At 39.3% G+C, this 19,056-nt stretch overlaps 1 protein-coding gene across 1 annotated transcript in view; it reads right to left on the bottom strand.

Annotated features, from left to right (window-relative positions):
• Positions 1 to 17,198: 17,198 nt before the first annotated feature.
• LOC122811032 (insulin-like) overlaps positions 17,199 to 19,056 on the bottom strand; it is a 297,068-nt gene continuing 295,210 nt past the window's right edge. The window contains exon 3 of the mRNA XM_044082553.1: positions 17,199 to 17,660. Coding sequence (XP_043938488.1) covers positions 17,497 to 17,660 — 164 coding nt within the window. The 3' untranslated portion in view covers positions 17,199 to 17,496. The remainder of the gene's footprint in view (positions 17,661 to 19,056) is intronic.

Below are 19,056 nucleotides of genomic sequence, written 5' to 3'. Positions count from 1 at the left end.
AGGGAACTGACCTTTAGATATGCCAGGAGGGATGGTCATTATTAATAAGTACTGAAGCTGTTTCCTTGTAGGGCGTTTAGTGCTGTTAGCACTTATGTGTGCTACAATAATTGCTACAAGAAACTAGATGAAGTGCTAGGCGAATAAGCTAGTTAAATGTAAGATAGAAGAGAACAAGCAAGATCTAAGGGAAAAATTGAAGAGCAGACTTTCTGGCACCAATAGTTTACCCTAGCTTAGTGGCGCTGCACAATGTGGAAACCCTTGCAAACACAGGCTTTTAAAGCAGAAAGTTGAAAGGGAGCTATAAACCACTCCTCTTGTGGTAGATAGGCTACCTAGTGCTTACCACTCCCACTGATACACTGAGAGGCTTCCCTCTAACACAGAAAGGTCTGGGGAGCTCAGAAACTACAATACAGTCCTGAATACCCAAATCTGTATCAGGACTACTCTAGTAACAGGAAAGGTGGGAAAACAAGCTAGAACTTTTTTTTTAAATATAACAGTAGCAAACAAGCAAACTGATTTAAACAAATTACCCAGTTAACCAATAAAAAAGCTGAAAAATGAGCCATGTTCCAGCAGTCTTCAACCAGACAAGTTCTAGCTGCACACTCCTGCCACTAGGGTGTAGGGGAACCTTCTCCAAAAAAGATGGCCTGGATTAGTGCTTAAGTTATATAAACAAAGCTAGATTCAGCAGGTGTGAATCTAGTCTATGCTACAGCAAACAAGGCACACCAATTTCAAAAAGAAACAGTTGAAATAAGCAGGCACATTAAGCCTTTAACCAGAAATTCCCAGCTCAGAAGGGCAGTATCTACCCTCTCCTCCCACATGAGTGCAGACCACAAACCTTTTTAATGTAAAGTAACTGGCCTGAAGCCCAAGTGTTTAAACCAAAACTAAGACACTTTTAGAATAAAGGACACTAAGCCTTCAATCAGCAACTCCCAACTTAGAAGGATGTAAGCTACCTGTCCTGCCACAAGAGTGCAGAGCACAAACCTTCTTAATGTAAAACAACTGGCCTGATGCCCAAGTGCTTAAAGCAAAAGGCTTAAAATAACAGTTACTATTTAATCAGGCTACTAACAAGCAGTAATAAATGCAGCAGAATAAATGCAATTGAGTACTTTTAAGAACAAGCAGCAAAGGCAAAATAAAGTAATAAAGTTTGCATATTGGATAATGTTAATATTATTATTAATAAAGCCCTTACTGTTTTTACAATAAGTGCCATGGGATCTTTTACATCCTCCTGAGCAACCACCAACTTAAGTAGATGTGATCTCGGTTTAATGTCTCATCTGAAATATGTCACACTCAGGAATCACAGCTGTCAACCTTCCATCTCCAAAATGAGGAAGACTGGCCTTCATAATGTGGAACAAATTGGCAAAATGCAGAACACATACTAACAGCTTAATAACAACTTCAACTAGGAAGGCCACAGGATGGTTAATATATGCTGGTTTTACTTATAAAAAATATCTTTTAATGAGTTAAAATGAATCTTTCTGTTTACCATGGATGTTGGTTAAAACATTCCTAACACTGAGTGTGTGGCAGGGCCTTTAAATGTGGAACTTCGAGGAACATGTACTTTGTAAGACCCCAAATGAGGTACATTCCTCATAATCAGGTACACTTGAGAGGTATGTACAGGAATGTATCACCCCTCCCCCATTGTGCTGCACTGCAATATTGAAATACCTGAGATGGGAATAGACCCCACAGCTGTCTGATGTTCCATCATGTGCTCTGTGTTGAGCCACTGAAACTTAAACTAGCTATTCCCATCAAAATGAGCAACTACTTGCCAGTTGCCAACTCCTGTCCTATAGCCAAAATTCTGGCAAAAGCAAGTTACAGGCTGATCTGTTGACCGTTTGGGGCAGAGTTTTAAAACTAATATACCTTATAGCAAGATGGATGAGCTTAAAATAGGCCCACAGTAGACAGTGTTCTTCCCCATTTTTCACAGACAAGTATTAGAATATACTCAAAATTATGACATACAAACAGCATGGATTCTGTCCTGGGTAAAATACACTAACAGTGCTATATACTTCAAATAATCAAATATGTAGCAGTTTGGAATATGAACTACTCACAGGTGCCATTTTCCTGGATCTTAAATGTGCTTTTGAAACTCTGGACCATCAGCTATTACTTCAGCAGCTTTGCCAAAAAAGTAGTTTTGTGATTCTAAAATTATCTCACAAACAGGACTTTTGTGGTATATCTCACTGCTAACTGAGAGAATGGGTGACCTGTAGATCGCACCCTGATTGGAGAATGAATATTCTCCTGCAGGATGTTAATCTATAGGTAATGCCTGCTGAAAAACAAGTACACCATTTCATGGCAGCATATCAAGCCACCATAGAGCTTGGACTGAAAAAAATAACATCCACCATTATTTTACACAAGCTAAACAGTGATTTTGCTATTTAGCCACTGTAAAATAAGAAAGAAAAAATAAAATAAAAAAATGTGTGTGTGTCTGTGTGTGCGTGCGCGTGTGTTTATGTCTGCGTGTGAGAGAGTATTCGTGTATGAGAGTGAGAGATTGATCAAGCTATTATCTTGCACTTGCTAAGTAGCACTTTTGCTGTTTAGCGTGTGTAAAAAATAAAAGAAAGAAATAAAAAAAAGTGTGCGTGTGTGTGTGTGTGTATGAGTATGTTTCTGTTTCTGTCTGTGTGTGTATGTGAATGAATGGTTTATGAAAGCAGAACAGACTCTGTGTGTGTGTTTTAGTGTGTGTGTGTGTGTGTGTGTGTGTGTGTGTGTGTGTGTGTGTGTGTGTGTGTGTGTGTGTGTGTGTGTGTGTGTGTGTGTATGAGTATGTTTCTGTTTCTGTCTGTGTGTGTGTGAGTGAATGGTTTATGAAAGCAGAACAGACTCTGCGTGTGTGTGTGTGTGTGTGTGTGTGTGTGTGTGTGTGTGTGTGTGTGTGTGTGTGTGTGTGTGTATGTGTGTGTGTGTGTGTGTGTGTGTGTGTGTGTGTGTGTGTGTGTGTGTGTGTGTGTGTGTGTGTGTGTGTGTGTGTGTGTGTGTGTGTGTATGAGTATGTTTCTGTTTCTGTCTGTGTGTGTGTGAGTGAATGGTTTATGAAAGCAGAACAGACTGTATGTGTGTGTGTGTGTGTGTGTGTGTGTGTGTGTGTGTGTGTGTGTGTGTGTGTGTGTGTGTGTGTGTGTATGAGTATGTTTCTGTTTCTGTCTGTGTGTGTGTGTGTGTGAGTGAATGGTTTATGAAAGCAGAACAGACTCTGTGTGTGTGTTTTAGTGTGTGTGTGTGTGTGTGTGTGTGTGTGTGTGTGTGTGTGTGTGTGTGTGTGTGTGTGTGTGTGTGTGTGTGTGTGTGTGTGTGTGTGTGTGTGTGTGTGTGTGTGTGTGTGTGTGTGTGTGTGTGTGTGTGTGTGTGTGTGTGTGTGTGTGTGAGACAGAGAGAGAGAGTGACGATTGAGAGCAATCCCTGGCAGCAACAGTTAAGAGGTTTCCCTCCCTTTTCCATACAAAATAATGGAGGACAAAGGACCAAAAATAGGGAAAGATTTTAAATTTGCTTTTATAAACTTAGAATGTTGCTAGAATAACAAGGTTTCAATTAGCATGTATTTTCTGAAGGATTTCAAGTCTAAAACTGCAATGTCTGTCATTATTTAATTACGTCAGTCCCAGGTGATTTGCTAGAAAACTACACATTTTATGAAGATGGTACCAAACATATGAGTCAAAAATCTGGACATTCAGCAAAAATCTGGAGAGGTGAGGTATGCTCCTTTGACTTCTTGACTGTTAGCTCAAGATATCTGAATAAACCTAAAATGAAGGGGGGACATATTTTAGTTGAATATTAGGATTTGAGTTAGCATGCATTTTCTGAAACAGAGGCGTGAGAGTGTGTGAGATCGACTCGTGGCAGCAGCAGCAGCATAAAGAGATATGCATACCTCCGGATAAAGCCGAAAATAAAGACCTAGCAAAGCCTCAAAAATAGGAACAGACTTTAATTATAAAATTACAAACGTGCTTAAAGAAAAGGATTTGTATTAGCATGCATTTTCTGAATAAAATAATAGTCTGAAACTCAAATGTATGCCTTTATTAAATTCTGTGTGCAATAACTGGCAACAAACCAAACATTTTCGGAGTAAGGGACCAAAAAATAAAATAAACACCTGGATTTTTTTTTAAGTTTTATATTTTGGATGTAAAATGCTTCCCCCAACACCATTAACATATACTACAGCAAGTCTGAAACATTAGGCGAAGAAACTGTTTTACATCAAAAATATAGTATTAAAAAATAATAAATAACTAAAACACAACAATTTTGCAAACAGCCTATTCTGTAAGCGCAATAATGCCCTCCAGGGTGTGCGTTATTGTGGAAATAATGCCCTTCCAGGGGTGTAGAGGCCCGACGCCACATCGTTATTTCCACAATAACACACATCTTGTTGAGCATTATTGCTTGCTTAGAGACAGGGTATACAATAAAAGGAGTCCCACAAGACTGAGTGCAGAGACCCCTACAATTTTCTATTTGTAAACAGTCTGCCTTACAACCTCCCAAATATCAACTGCACACACTGTACAGATGATGTTTTCATAGCAGGATATAATCACCCAGTACAATAAATAAGCTACAATGGAACTGGTCACTTCTGATAATCTAACTGCTAATACCCAAAAGTCTGCTGCTATGGTATCAGGAACTCACAAGACACTCCCCAAACTTATTCTCTAAACATTAAGACTCCAGAAGGAATGTCCATACCCTCAATTAAACTACAAAGATTCCTAAAAATTCTGTTAGAGAGTAAGTTATCTTTGGCTAACATGTACAACAACAAAGCGACAAAGTTGTAAATCGACTGAAAGTATCCTATGGAATCTCCTACCTGCTTACCACTAAAACTGAAGCATTAGTAGCCAAAACTGCCCTCATTCCACGTCTCACGTATGCTTGACCACTAATCTAAATTAGCAATAGAATACTGCTACTCTTCAAATAGCCACCCAAAAAAAAAAATTAAAAACACTCAGATTTAGTCATTTCTCATATAAGAGAAACCATTGCTGAAACCTCATGAAATAAACGATGGTTACCAGCTGAAGCAAAAGAACATTTTTACTAAATATGATAACCAACAAGCTACTAAATGAAAACCATTGCCTGCCTTTAAAAAATAAACTTGTAGTCAGATAAACCAGTACAACCTAAAACATCAAGAACCCCACCATTAGAAAGACTGGAATATATCATGACAACAACAGAAGAGACTTTTACAAAACTGGACCTTTAGTGGAGAATAATATTGCAGACAAAATACAAAAAGATAGTAAACCACTGTCTTCTGAAAGCTCTGTAAAGCTGAGATCACTAGCAAATATATGCGCAGTTGTTACAGATAACCAGGTTAGATCTGAGAAACTGATGTCTTAAGTTATTCTACTAAGAACCACACTGCACTAAGTGTACAACAGTAATGATACATAGAAACAGCTAAACAGCATGTGTAAATATGTAAATAAATACTGCCCAGATCCTTGAATATAATGTGTGTATAATGTGTTGATTTGTGTAAAAGCATATATATAATATATATATATATATATATATATATATATATATATATATATATATATATATATGTATATATATATATATATATATATATATATATATATATGTATATATATATATATATATATATATATATATATATATATATATATATATATATATATATATATAAATGTATATATATATATATATATATATATATATATATATATATATATATATATAAAGAAAGAAAAATATTTTTCCCAAATGCAAAGTGCCCTTGTGTCCATGGCCTCCTGTCTTCGAGTTGTAAGTACTCATTCTGTATTGCTCAGATTACATTTAATACTAATAACTGCGTTTTAACAACTGACAGATGAAAGAAACAGACTGTATAGCTTTAGGTTCATAGTATGCTGCGAGATTCCACTCCGGCTGTGCCCTCTAAATTATCGTGTTGCAGATCATTTCACTTTGTCTCGTATTGATGCCCTTTTTCTCAAACTCAGATTGTATTATATTTAAAAGTTTTGATGCCCTTTTTCTCAAACTCAGATTGTATTATATTTAAAAGTTTTCTGACAACAACCTGAAAAAAATGATAAAAGTCAACACAAAATACTTGGACACACAACTGTGTAAGACAGAAAATCGAAATTGTAGTGAAGAGAGTCCAGTCAGTCCTATAGAATCTCCTACCTGCTTACCACTGAAGCTCAGACACTTTATTAAAACAAACAAAATAAAAACTAAAAGCTAAGCACTTTCACGTCCGTCACAGGTGCTTCGTCAGATTTACTGTTTAATTAATTAAGCAGCATTTAAATACACTGTAGCAGACTTCAACGGGGTAAGCCCCTTGATCTCAGAACAGGTTCTGAAAGGTATAGTGCCATTTAAACCTCTGTAGCAGTCATTCTAAAATCCATTTGGTTTTTGGGCATTCAGTTCTTGTTCTGATGTCACCCCACCTCTAGTGTTGGGTGTAACTAACTCTTTAACACCAAGAAGACAAAAAAACTAGTGGAATCATTTGCTAAAACATGCTTAGCTACAGCATTCCTGGTATCTTTTTTCAGAATATCGTTGTTATGTTCACATATCCTGTCTTTTAATCCCCTATTAGTTTGCCCTACATAGTAGTAGCCACATACTTTACAAGTAGCAAGGTAAACAAGATCTGTACTCTTGCACTCTACATAGAAGTTAAAATAATAAATATGACCAGCTGAAGCATTGTCGTAACTCTTAATCTTCTTCGTCTTTTGCTTTTCCCTTTAGGGGTCGCTACAGTGGAACAACAGTCAGCAGAACGATTGGCAGTGGAGTAACTGCTAATGCTATTAATATATTTACATGTTACAAGACCTACAGGAAGTCCTTTCCTATCTGAAGTTACATGTCCCTTACTGGTAAGAGGCTTGTAATAAAATAGCTTTTTCAGAGATTGGTTGTTCTTGAAGCTAAAACTAGGTGTATCACCAAGAAGTGCCATAAACGTCTCAACAGTGGTGAGAATCTGCCAGTTTCTTTTAAACACATCAAAGACTAAATCGACAACATCCGAGTAAATCAAGCAAAGTCTGACTTTGTTATCCACACTCGTAGAATGCACAGCTTCACTCCTACTGGAGAAATAGGGTCAAGCAGAATCTCCTTTATGGCTAAGTACCTCATTCTGTGCAATATCTATCTCTTTCTCGGAGTCACCTCTTAAAAGACATTCTTCCGTCTGCATTGCAAAGGATTTCTAAAATAACATTGTCATCCTTATTCAGTCTGGCAAGCCTGTAGTACTGATCCTTCAACACATTCTTATGAACATAGTTAGGGTGCATACTTTCTGTATGTAGAACGTTCACTTTTTTACATGGCTTCCAGTACAGTGAAGTGGTCAGACCTTAATTCACCTTACTAACACGAACATCCAAAAAGTCAATCCTGGTCTGCGAACATTACATTGTAAACCTTAAAAAATCAGTAGTGCTGTGTAAGTATTCTACAAAGTCATGAAGAAGCCTGTCCAAATAAAGAAGATGTCATCCACAAAACGAGCATAGAAAGGAACACATCTATAGTAGAAGTTACTGTCATTCAGCACATACACAGACTCCCAGTAACCATAACTAAGTTGGCATATCTGTTGGCACACAGTGCCCATGACTACCCCCACCTTCTGTAAGTAAAACTGATCAATAAAAACAAAAATGTGCTGTAAAATCACATCAAGTAGGACACAAAGCAAATGAATCTGTGAATGATCATATCCTGAATACTTAAACAGGAAAGATCTAACAAAATCAACACCTTCACTGTTAGGAATCATTGTGAACAGTGACATAACAGCCATAATGACAAGTGTATAATCTGTTCCCACAAAACCATCAGGCCATTCAAATAACATAGTTAAAAATGTCTAGTGTCCCTTAAGATGCTGCTGGTATTGTCAACCACAAGACCTAGCTTCTTTTCAACAAAGATGGATAGTGGCTGAGTGACCTACACTAGACCAGACAGAATAGGTCACATGGGTGGGTCATTGAAAGATTTATGTACCTTGGGAAAGCCATATGCAATTGGTACAGTACAAAACTCGATCAAAAAGTATTCATAGAGGTCCCTGCCTGTAGTACCCTCCATGAGCAGTTCATATAGTACAGTCTACACATGTTCAATCAAAGTGCTAACATCAGCTGACCCAAGCTTACTGTTGGTAGAGGTATCATTTAGCATGCAAGCCATGCTGTCCATATATTTCTCTCTGTCCATTAATACGATTCCACCACTTTTGTAAAAAATGATTGGAGGCACTGTGGGTATTGTTAAATCACATCCTCACTGACCTAAAAACCGTAGGTAGAAATTTAAGGCACCCTCTTAGGAGCTCAAATTTTTTAGTTATTATCAAAAATCCTATTCCATATAAAGGAGATCATGGTTATATATATTTTAACACTTTTATTAAATTCTCTCTTAACTCATTGGAACACAAACCATATCAACATTTTTTCCTTTTTCATACATTATACATCACATATCTTTTCTTTCTTTATAACTATCATCAGTCCAACATTATACAATTTGCTCAATTCCTGCCTTCCCTTAAACCTGACACCTCCTCATAAACATTATTCTGCATGTATTGTTCCCACAGTTTCCATTTATTTCATTTGCCCCTCCCTTTTCTAAAGATCCGGGTTCCAGAACTTTTACCTCTTTTATAATATTCAGTATTTCAAATACAGTTAGTTTAGTCTTTGATTTCCATTTTCTAGTAATTGCTTTTATGGCAGCCAACAGAATTAAACATAATAAGGTCTTCCTATGTCCAGGCACTTCAGATCCTATGTCCTAGCTGAAAAGAATAATTTCCTTAGTTACAACCATTTGCTCAGTCACAGTTTCTGACAGAGTACTTTTTAGAGAATTTTTGAAATCTGCCAACTCATTAATCTACCAAAATCTATGTTCCCAGTTACCTCTTTCTTTCCCATCATACCTGCAACATTTCCTATCTACCTGAGGGAAAATTCTTTGACGTCAGCATGAGGCACAAAAATATCTGTGCAAACACTCAAGCAAAAATTCTAAAGCTTCTAGACTTTGTTGCATACTTGGGAGCCATGCATATGCCCTTCCATTGTTCCCTTGTGAATTCCTTTTCTAGTCTCTCTTCACAGTCACAATAAAGCAAACTATGAATGTAGTACTGTTCCAATGTCACCAAATGTGATCTGTTTATGTATGTAGCACTGTACCAGTCACTGTCACCAAATGTGATCTGTTTATCTATGTACCTCTGTTCCAATCACTGTCACCAAATGTGTTCGGTTTATGTAAATAGCACTGTTCAAATCACTGTCAAATCACTGTCACCAAATGTGATCTGTTAATGTATGTAGCACTGTTACAATCACTGTCACCAAATGTGATCTATTTATGTATGTAGCACTGTTACAGTCACTGTCACCAAATGTGATCTGTTTATGCATGTAGCACTGTTCATAGGTTCATAGGTTGGTACTAGGCTATCGGCCCTAGGGCCTATGCAAGCCTAGACATAAAAATTCCGTGGATATTTATATTCACAACATTTACTTCTCTGGACCCCTGTCTAGCAGGGTGACTGACATGTTCCCTGGGGTGTATTTTCTATCTCCCATCCAATCATCAAAGGTCCTTTTGAAGAGGGCCGATGAAGTGCTCTGCTTGACATGTATGGGCAGTCTATTCCAGAGTATGGGGAGTCTCTGGGTCAGGAACCTATCCCTCCAGCATGTTTTGTTCATTGTGATGACAAGGTTTAGATCCCTGGAGTGTGTGGCTCTGAGGGATTGGGATTTCTTTAAGTGGAGCATGTCCAACAGCTCAGGGTTTGACATGGCCTTGTATGTTAAGCAGAGATCGCCTCTGAGTAGATGATATGCCACAGAGTATAGCTGGAGTTTTTTTAGACGGCCAGCATATGGCATCTGCTTTAGGCCTGTGATTCTTTTAGTGAGGTATTTCTGTGGCCTTTCCAGCTGTTGCAGATGTCTTGTGAGGTACATACCAAACGGAGCATTATACTCTATAATGGGTCTAATGAGGGATGCATACAGTGGGACAATGACCTCCTTTTTTCCGGATGAAAAGCCCTTAGTGATGAGGTGTGCCACATAGAAGGATTTCCTGACTGTTGTGGCGATATGGTTATCGAAAGTGAGACCACTGTCCATCTGTGTCCCTAAGTCTCTCATCACACTTTCGATGTTTAGTGTCCTGCCACCTGTGTGGTAATTCATGGGTACATGTTTTTTTCCAAAGGGGATAACTAAACATTTCTTGGCATTAAGCTTGAGCCCATGGCTCTGGCACCAGGCATCTGTTTCTGTAAGCCCCTTTTGTAGAATATCCACATAATCTGGGGATTCAATAATGGCTCCCAGTTTGCAGTCATCTGCCAACTTTGTTAGCCAGAGTTCCTTAGTGTTGGCCTGTACTTCAGAGAAGTAGATGCCAAACAAGAGTGGTCCCAGAACTGAACCCTGAGGTACTCCACTTGTCACTTGTCTGGAGCTGGATTTGGAGTCAGCTACTTTTACAGTCTGGGTTCTGTCAGTAAGCCAGTTGGCAACCCATCGAGTGACATAGCGATTTATGCCCAGCTTAGTAAGTTTATTTATGATTCCAGAGTGGGGGACTGTGTCGAAGGCCTTGGTGAGGTCCACATAGGCTGTGTGGACCACCTTTCCCTCGTCCACAGCTCTGGAAACTGATTCGAAAAAGTCAATCAGATTCAGGAGACAAGATCGGACCTTCACAAACCCAAACTGGATGGGGTCCAGTGTTTGAAGGTTGCCAATGTCTTTGTTTATAAGTTCCATGATAATGCGTTCCATGCCCTTGCAGATCAGGCTTGTCAGACTGATGGGATGGTAGTTCCTAGGATCCAAGGCGGATCCTCCCTTGTGGAGTGGGATAACTGTAACTATGCACCACTCAGTGGGCATGAAGCCTGAGGTGAGGCTATGATTAAACATGACACTTAGGTGAGGTGCCAGTTCATTTTGTAGTTCATGTAGTACACAGCCTGGGATGTCATCTGGTCCCATTGATGCTGTATTCCTAGCTTTGGAGAGTGCGGTTTCTACCTGTGTGGCCGTGATTACCAAAATTTGGCAATCTTTTGGTATTGAGATGGGCCCTTTAGGAGGTGAGAGGGGGATGAAGTTGGCACTACATCGATCTGCCAGGATATTGGCAATATCCTTGGGATCAGTATATTTAATGCCATTCTGTTGTAGCTCAGAGCAGATCTGAGCATTGCCATTTAGATTCTTGACATAACTATAGAATGCCTTGTGGTTGTCTGAGCATTGCCATTTAGATTCTTGACATAACTATAGAATGCCTTGTGGTTGTCTTTGGAATCTTTGGGCATTTTTATTTTCGTAACTAGCTTTTGCGGATTTTATGAGGGATCTCAGCTTCTTACTGAGGCTGGTGAGGGAGTTTTTTGCATCCTGGGATTTTCCTCTTTTCTGCAACAGTTTCTCCCTTCTGTTGTATAGTTTGTTTATAGCAGGGGACCACAAGATTGGCTTCCTTTTTTCGGAGAAGAGCATCTTGGTTCTATTTGGGATGGTATGATCCATGCACGAGTGGATATGCTCATACAGTGCCTTAGTGTAGGATTCTGCAGTCGAACTTCCAGATCCCGTCTGCGTGAGAGTCGTGAAGTTTGTCACTTCTGACTTCAGTAGCATGAAGTTGGCTTTGGAGAAGTTTTTTAAGGAGGTTTCCTTACTGGGGGGTGGGGGTGGAATGTGGATGTCAAGGGTGATTTGCTTATGGTCAGACCTGACCAATGAGGGGGTGACCACTGGTGTGGAGCATCTATCTCCCATGTTGGTAATGACCAGGTCTAGGATATTGGAGCCCCTGGTGGGACAATGGATTAGTTGATCCAGGGCACTGGAATTTATGAATTCCAGGAGCCGTTGAGAAAAGGAGTTGGTACCCGAGTAGTTTTCCTAGTTAATGGCAGAGTAGTTGAAATCACCCAGTATTAGGGTGTTTGGTTGTATCTTAATATTTTCCAGTATGTTTAGAAAGGTGTAGTGAGAATCTTGGGGCATGGTGGGGGATCTGTAGCAAGCTACAATTTGGATTGCAGTCTTACCTAGTGTTAGTTGCACCTGGAGAATTTCAGATGCATTGTGTTGGGCAACTAGGTCGGAGGTGTGAATATCCTTGGTGAATATGGACACTCCTCCACCTTTAGTGTTTTGGTCTTGGTTTTGTGGCCAAAAATTGTGGTAAGAATTGTAGCCTGGTATTGCAGGGGTGCTGTCTGGAGCCTTGAACCAGGTCTCAGTTACTGCACAGATATTGATGTTCTCCATTTTTAGGAGTGCCTCGAGAGAGTGCATTTTGAGGTTTAGACATCTAGCATTGAGTAGCATTACCTTCAGATTTTGCATGCTTGTATCTGTTACGGTGGTGGTTTTATCCTTTGAACCTTGCCTAAAAAAGGCACTATAGGTGAGGCAAGAGCTTTAGCCAGTAACCTGAATCCCAGGGGTGACAGGTGCAGACCATCTCTGGAAAAGCATTGTGGTTTGTCGATCATGTCTTCCCAGGCAGACAAATACTGGATCCCCTTTGAATGACTCCAGAAGCTTAGCCAATTGTTGAAGTCAATCATTTTGTCCTTATACTGTGGTATCATTCTGGGTGAAGGCAGGATGCTACTCAGGGCTAGGGTCATACCTGCCTGGGTCACATGATCCAAGAGCTCTTTCATGTCTCTTTTCATGTAGTCCAGGGAGGTACATCTCAAGTCATTCACTCCAGCATGGACAATGACAGAGTCATATTTGTACTTGTTGTGGAGTGACTTGAGTGCATGGGTTATGTGGTGGATCCTGGCACCCGACAGGCAGCTGACTGTAATTTTCTCCTTGTTCAGCCTGGTGAGTGGGACATCAGTGTGCCTGACTATAGAGTCACCTATGACTAAAGTGTTGGGTACATTGTCTTGCCTTAGGGGCTGTTGTTGGGTGGCACACTGGTATTGTGAGCTATGTGTCACTTTGGTTGTGACTGGTGTTTGCGTTTTGGCTTCGGAGGTCCTTCTTGCTTGGGCAGGTTAATGTTAAGGGTCTCCACATATGTGGGTTTAGTGTTGCTATGTGTGGGTGTTGATGGTGTGGGTTTTGAAAGGCTATGAGTTCCTTGAGGTGTAATGCAGGTGTTAACCTTCTCCTCTTGATTGTCTAGCACAGTCTTGGCCGGAGGGAGCTTTGCTTCCAGTTTCACTATGTAAGTGCATCTCTCGCAGGTTGTAGTGTTGGGTGGTAGGAGGAGAGGATTGTCTGTGTACATGAGGCAGTTGCCGCATTGCCCCAGTATGCCCAGATTCACCAGATTCACTGTCACCAAATGTGATCTGTTTATGTATGTAGCACTGTTCCAATCACTGTCATCAAATATGACCTGTTTATGTATGTAGCACTTTTCCAATCACTGTCACCAAATGTGATCAATATGTATGCAGCACTGTTCCAATCACTGTCACCAAATGTGATCTGTTTATACATGTAGCACTGTTCCAGTCACTGTCACCAAATGTGATCTGTTTATGTATGTAGCACTGTTCCAATCACTGTCACCAAATGTGATCTGTTTATGTATGTAGCACTGTTCCAATCACTGTCACCAAATGTGATCTGTTTATGCATGTAGCACTGTTCCAGTCACTGTCACCAAATGTGATATGTTTATGTATGTAGCACTTTTCCAATCACTGTCACCAAATGTGATCAGTATGTATGCAGCACTGTTCCAGTCACTGTCACCAAATGTGATCTTTTTATGTATGTAGCACTGCTTCAGTCACTGTCACCAAATGCGATCTGTTTATGTATGTACCACTGTTCCAGTCACTGTTACCAATATGATCTGTTTATGTATGCAGCACTGTTCCAATCACTGTCACTAAATGTGATCTGTTTATGTATGTAGCACTGTACCCTAATACTGGGTGATTTCAACTACTCTGCCATTAACTAGGAAAACTACTCGGGTACCAACTCCTTTTCTCAACGGCTCCTGGAATTCATAAATTCCAGCGCCCTGGAACAACTAATCCATTGTCCCACCAGGGGCTCCAATATCCCAGACCTGGTCATTACCAACATGGGAGATAGATGCTCCACACCACTGTCACCAAATGTGATCTGTTTATGTATGTAGCACTGTTCCAATGTCACTAAATGCAATCTGTTTATGTATGTAGCACTGTTCCAATCACTGTCACCAAATGTAGTCTATGTATGTAGCACTGTTCCAGTCACTGCCACTGAATGTGAACTGTTTATGTATGTACCACTGTTCCAATCACTGTCACCAGATGTGATCTGTTTATGCATGTACCAAAGTATATATTACTTGTTAATGCTATGTATAACTTAGAGCTGATGAATTTTTGACAAGGGCAAAAGCTCACGAATCCTGTTGTCTTGTTCTTAATAAGAATGCAAAGTGATCTTTAACACTGATCTTAGAAGTTATGACAGTTGCCTGTTTTATTAATTTGTATGTCATTATCATTCCTGTACAACTAGTTTTCCATGTTTTTGCTTTGTTCTTCCTTAAAGAAAGTGTGCACTGCCCTTAAGGCTGGAAAGATACAATTCCTCAGTACTTGGTTACATTGTCTATATATATTTTGTTTGGTCAACAGGGAGTTTAGATGACATCTGTTCAATTGACCGCATTTGGTTGAGTATACAGATAGTCGACAGGTTTGGGACATCAACAGTCCCCAGTTAGAGGAATATTTTCTCTCTTTCTGGGGATTGTGCAATCTTGCAGTTAGTATCAAGAGGGGTATAGGAGGGATGTTTTTTTTTTTTTTTTTTTTTTTTTTTAAAGTAAAATTTGGGTGTGCTAAAAAGCAACCTCAGCACATGCACACTAGGAAGTTAATGTTTCCATTTTCAATGTAGAGTGGTTTACCTTCAGGATGTCAACATTTCTGTCAACTGACCAGTGTGTGCGTGTGTGTGTGTGTGTGTGTGTGTGTGTGTGTGTGTGTGTGTGTGTAAGTATGTTTGTAAATATATAAATAGAAGACGATAAGATGCCACTGAGCAAAATCCTTTATTAAATTTAGCGCTTTCGTCTGGTGTTCGCCGCTAGACTTCTTCAGAATTAATTGATTCTGAAGAAGTCTAGTTGTGAACGCCAGATGAAAGCACTAAATTTAATAAAGGATTTTGCTCAGTGGCATCTTATCGTTTTCTATTTTTATTAGTTTGGATTGGTAGTATATATGTTTGTAAATATATTGTGGGTCTATGTATATATTTTTTGTGTGTGAGTATTTTTGTGCATAAGTGTGTGTGTGTGTGTGTGTGTGTGTGTGTGTGTGTGTGTGTGTGTGTGTGTGTGTGTGTGTGTGTCTGTGATGCGTGCGAGCTTATGTCACTTCACACTCCCTGAAACTGCAAATTTATGCAGAGGCAAAATTTAAGTGCTACAATTTTGGACCCTCTGCTATGATTTTTGATGGTTCCTACTGTGATTTTGAAACCTGAGAAGTTGAAAGTTTTGCCCCACAGTGCATATCATTGTATAGGAGATTGCTTTAAACAATGCTCTATTTTATGTTACCCACTCCATTAATTCATCTTCAGGTGACTTGACACAAACTGAAGACCTACAAAGTTACATAGGTCAGAGAGCAGCCTTCTGTTTTTTTTAAGCTCTCTTTTTTTCTCCCCTTCTGTCATTCTGCCAGCCATCCTAGTGCCCCACATCATTTGCTGGGTTTACCGGTACTCCAGCCAGCCCCCCTGTCCACTGGCTGAATTTAAGCTGGGGCCAGCAAGTATCTTAAGGTCATCCTGGGGGCATGTTGTCGTACTTCAAGCTGTTTTTTTTTTTCTTTTACTTATGACCTACCCTCTTTCTTCCACCATTCCCTGTGGTAAAATCCAAGATGGGGCTTCAGTGGGGGTTTGCAACATTTCACCACCTCCACGGTTGCTCAGCCACATCCCCACCTTCCACACCAACCAGTTCCCCACTAGCAATGACATACCCAGCATCCGCCAGGGATCGACAACAAAGACACCCACTGGGCCTCCTTAAAGAGCGATGGTAACTGCTCACCCTTCTTGCTGCTCCATCAGTAGACTGAGCCACTAATCGATCCTGGGTCAGCTTGGCTATAGTCAGGGCTTCAGCCCTCTATGCCATCAGAGCAGTTATCAGACAGTGGCTTTCTGCTGCATTTCACCTGGCACATCCCTGGCTGTAGTAACTGATGATGACCAGTGAAAATGAACATCTAAAATTCAGTCATTCATTTTGAATTTAGATTAATATTTTCCTTCAGGTATTTGTCTGTATTAGTGATGGTCAGTTAAGGCTTTTGTAAATCTGAAATGAAACCACAGCACTGCAGGAGCCAAAGCCATTGAAGGACCATACCCGTTTGTAAATCTAATTACACTTTGTAAGTCTATCTTGATAGCTACCTACATCTTTATGCTATGGTATAATGAAACCCACATTCCAGATGTGGAATCTGATCGGTAACTTTGTACCTTCTTACTGTTCTGAGGTCTAAAACGTAGACTTTTTACAGGGTACCTGAATGTAATTGGTAGCTGGCATTGCCCTGACTAAAGTCAGAAAACACATTGATGTTTCTTTTGTATCCAGGAAAATCATTTATTGGCCAGATGTCTTTGACATCTAAAGGTGTCTGATATACAACCACAAATCATCGTCAGACAGCACAGAATATTTTTGATTGTAGTATATCAGGTTCTAAACATAAGGAGTTAAGAAGTGCCACTTTGTAGTTAAAACTGTCCATGTTTGGAGTATATCTAGGATTATGCTTAATAACCCAATAATATGAAGCACATGTTGAAATATTTACATGGTTAATATGCATATACCAAATCAGATACTTCAGATATGAAATCTAAGTTTAGGATTTAATGTGTTTTTTTTAAGTGCAAACTTAAACTGAAACTTATAGCCTACTTATTTTGTATTTCAGGAGTTTAGAATTATAGTTGTAAATCGGATTAGAATCTGACTTACATTGAAACCCCCCCCCAAAAAAAATGATGATAAAATTTGGATATGCTTAATGTATATTTGTTTAAATATAAATTATGACTCTGGCCTTCCACAATAAACTGATAATTGCTGTGCCCATCTGTATTGTAAATCGAAACACCAGGCTTTTAGTCAAAAGCATGTGACCACCTAGACTGAAAAATGATATAACTATGACATGAAAAAATAAGGAAGGCAGTAGAAAGGCCATTGTTATATAGTTTATTGACAAGGTTGAAGCTAGTTTGTCTGTCTGGATCTGATCAGTATCTTTGCCACAGGCTACTTGTTACAGTAATTCTCCAGGTCGTAGTAGGTGCATAGATAATGGCAGCACTGTTCGACGATACCGCGCTTCTCTCTGCCGTCAACGTCTAAACTCCGCTCAGGCTCCAGCAATGTTTTCACAGCACTGCTATAAGGCACAGAGGGTCGTGTGAAATACTCTGCAAAGAAAAAAATGCACAGAGCATATCAGGGTTTACTGAGTGAAAGTCTGAGAAAAAGCAGTATTACAGTTCAAGTAAAGAACATGACAGTTATGGAAATTGTAATATTTATATTAAAATAAGCATAATTAATGTTAAAAACATGACTAAGTGACAAGGAGTTCTATATAACAATATAAATAAAAGTACAGTTTAGTGTTCAAAACCCACATGAGAAAAGTGAGCATACATGCCAATTAAAAATAAATCTTGCCTGCAACCCATGGTGGTATGTAACGCACTCGGACAAAATATGTGGCTAGGTCTAAAATGTAATAAAATTTTGATGAAGTAAATGTGGGCACATGGGAAAGAACCTGAGACAGCCACTTAGTTAAAATGCCTGTGTATTTTGTTGGGGCAATCACTCAACTTTGATAACCACATCTGTAAGACAAAATCCAAAATAAACAGCTATTTTGGTTTCTCATGCTTCTTATCCCCTGAATGTAGATTAACAGTAACCAAATGGATATTTCTACCTCAGCTTTATCTTAATTATTGCCATGACATTACAAAAACAAATATTTCCTAGAAATTACAGTAGACTAAATCTGTATATTTCTTTTTTTCAACTAATGAGAACTACAGTATATTTTGCTTTAAAAAGCCAACTGCTGCCAGTTAAAAATGTCAAGACCTGTACTTGTCACTTGCTTTAGCTCTAATTGGACTGTTGAAATTAGAGCCTTTCTTTACCTGGCCAAAGAATTAACACCTGCTCAATGCAGTGTCATCCTTAAATTTCAAGCTGATGAAGCCATAATGCTGAGAAAACCCAAAATGAAACAAATACTACTCACACAGTCACTTTGTATTCTGTTCTAGGCCCTAAAATATATGACTGTCTTTAACCTACTCCAAAAACTTGCACAGATGTTAAGCAATTATGGGCACAATTAGTGCTGCATGTAACAAATTGATTGAAATATTGGAAGAAGCAAGGCACAGAAGGTAAAATGAAATGCAGAACATAGCAGAACAAACAAAAGTGACTTGAACCATGACTGATTACTCTTACTCTGTAATGCAAAGGAGTCTGGGTAGGAAGGTGAGGCATCTGGGAGGGGACGGTGGACATTACTTAATATTACAATGTAACAATGTAAGTTAAAAAGTCTGGGTAAGAGGATGAGAACCTGCAGGCAGTGATGCAGGAGGGGTGGGTGGACATTACTTAGTATTACAATGTAACAATGTAATATAAGGAGTCCTTGTAGGGAGATGGGGAGCTGCAGGCAGTGACACAGGAGGGGAGAGTGGACATTACGCAGTATTACAATGTAACAATATAATATAAGGAGTCTGTTTAGGGAGATGTGGAACTGCAGGAGGTGATACATGAGGGGAGGGT

The sequence above is a fragment of the Protopterus annectens genome, chromosome 9.part0 (genome assembly GCF_019279795.1).
Source record: "Protopterus annectens isolate FY-2018-M chromosome 9.part0, PAN1.0, whole genome shotgun sequence".
Classification (NCBI taxonomy): Eukaryota; Metazoa; Chordata; order Ceratodontiformes; family Protopteridae; genus Protopterus; species Protopterus annectens.
The sequence above is the reverse complement of the archived record's forward strand: the minus strand, read 5'-3'. Positions and strand labels throughout refer to the sequence as shown.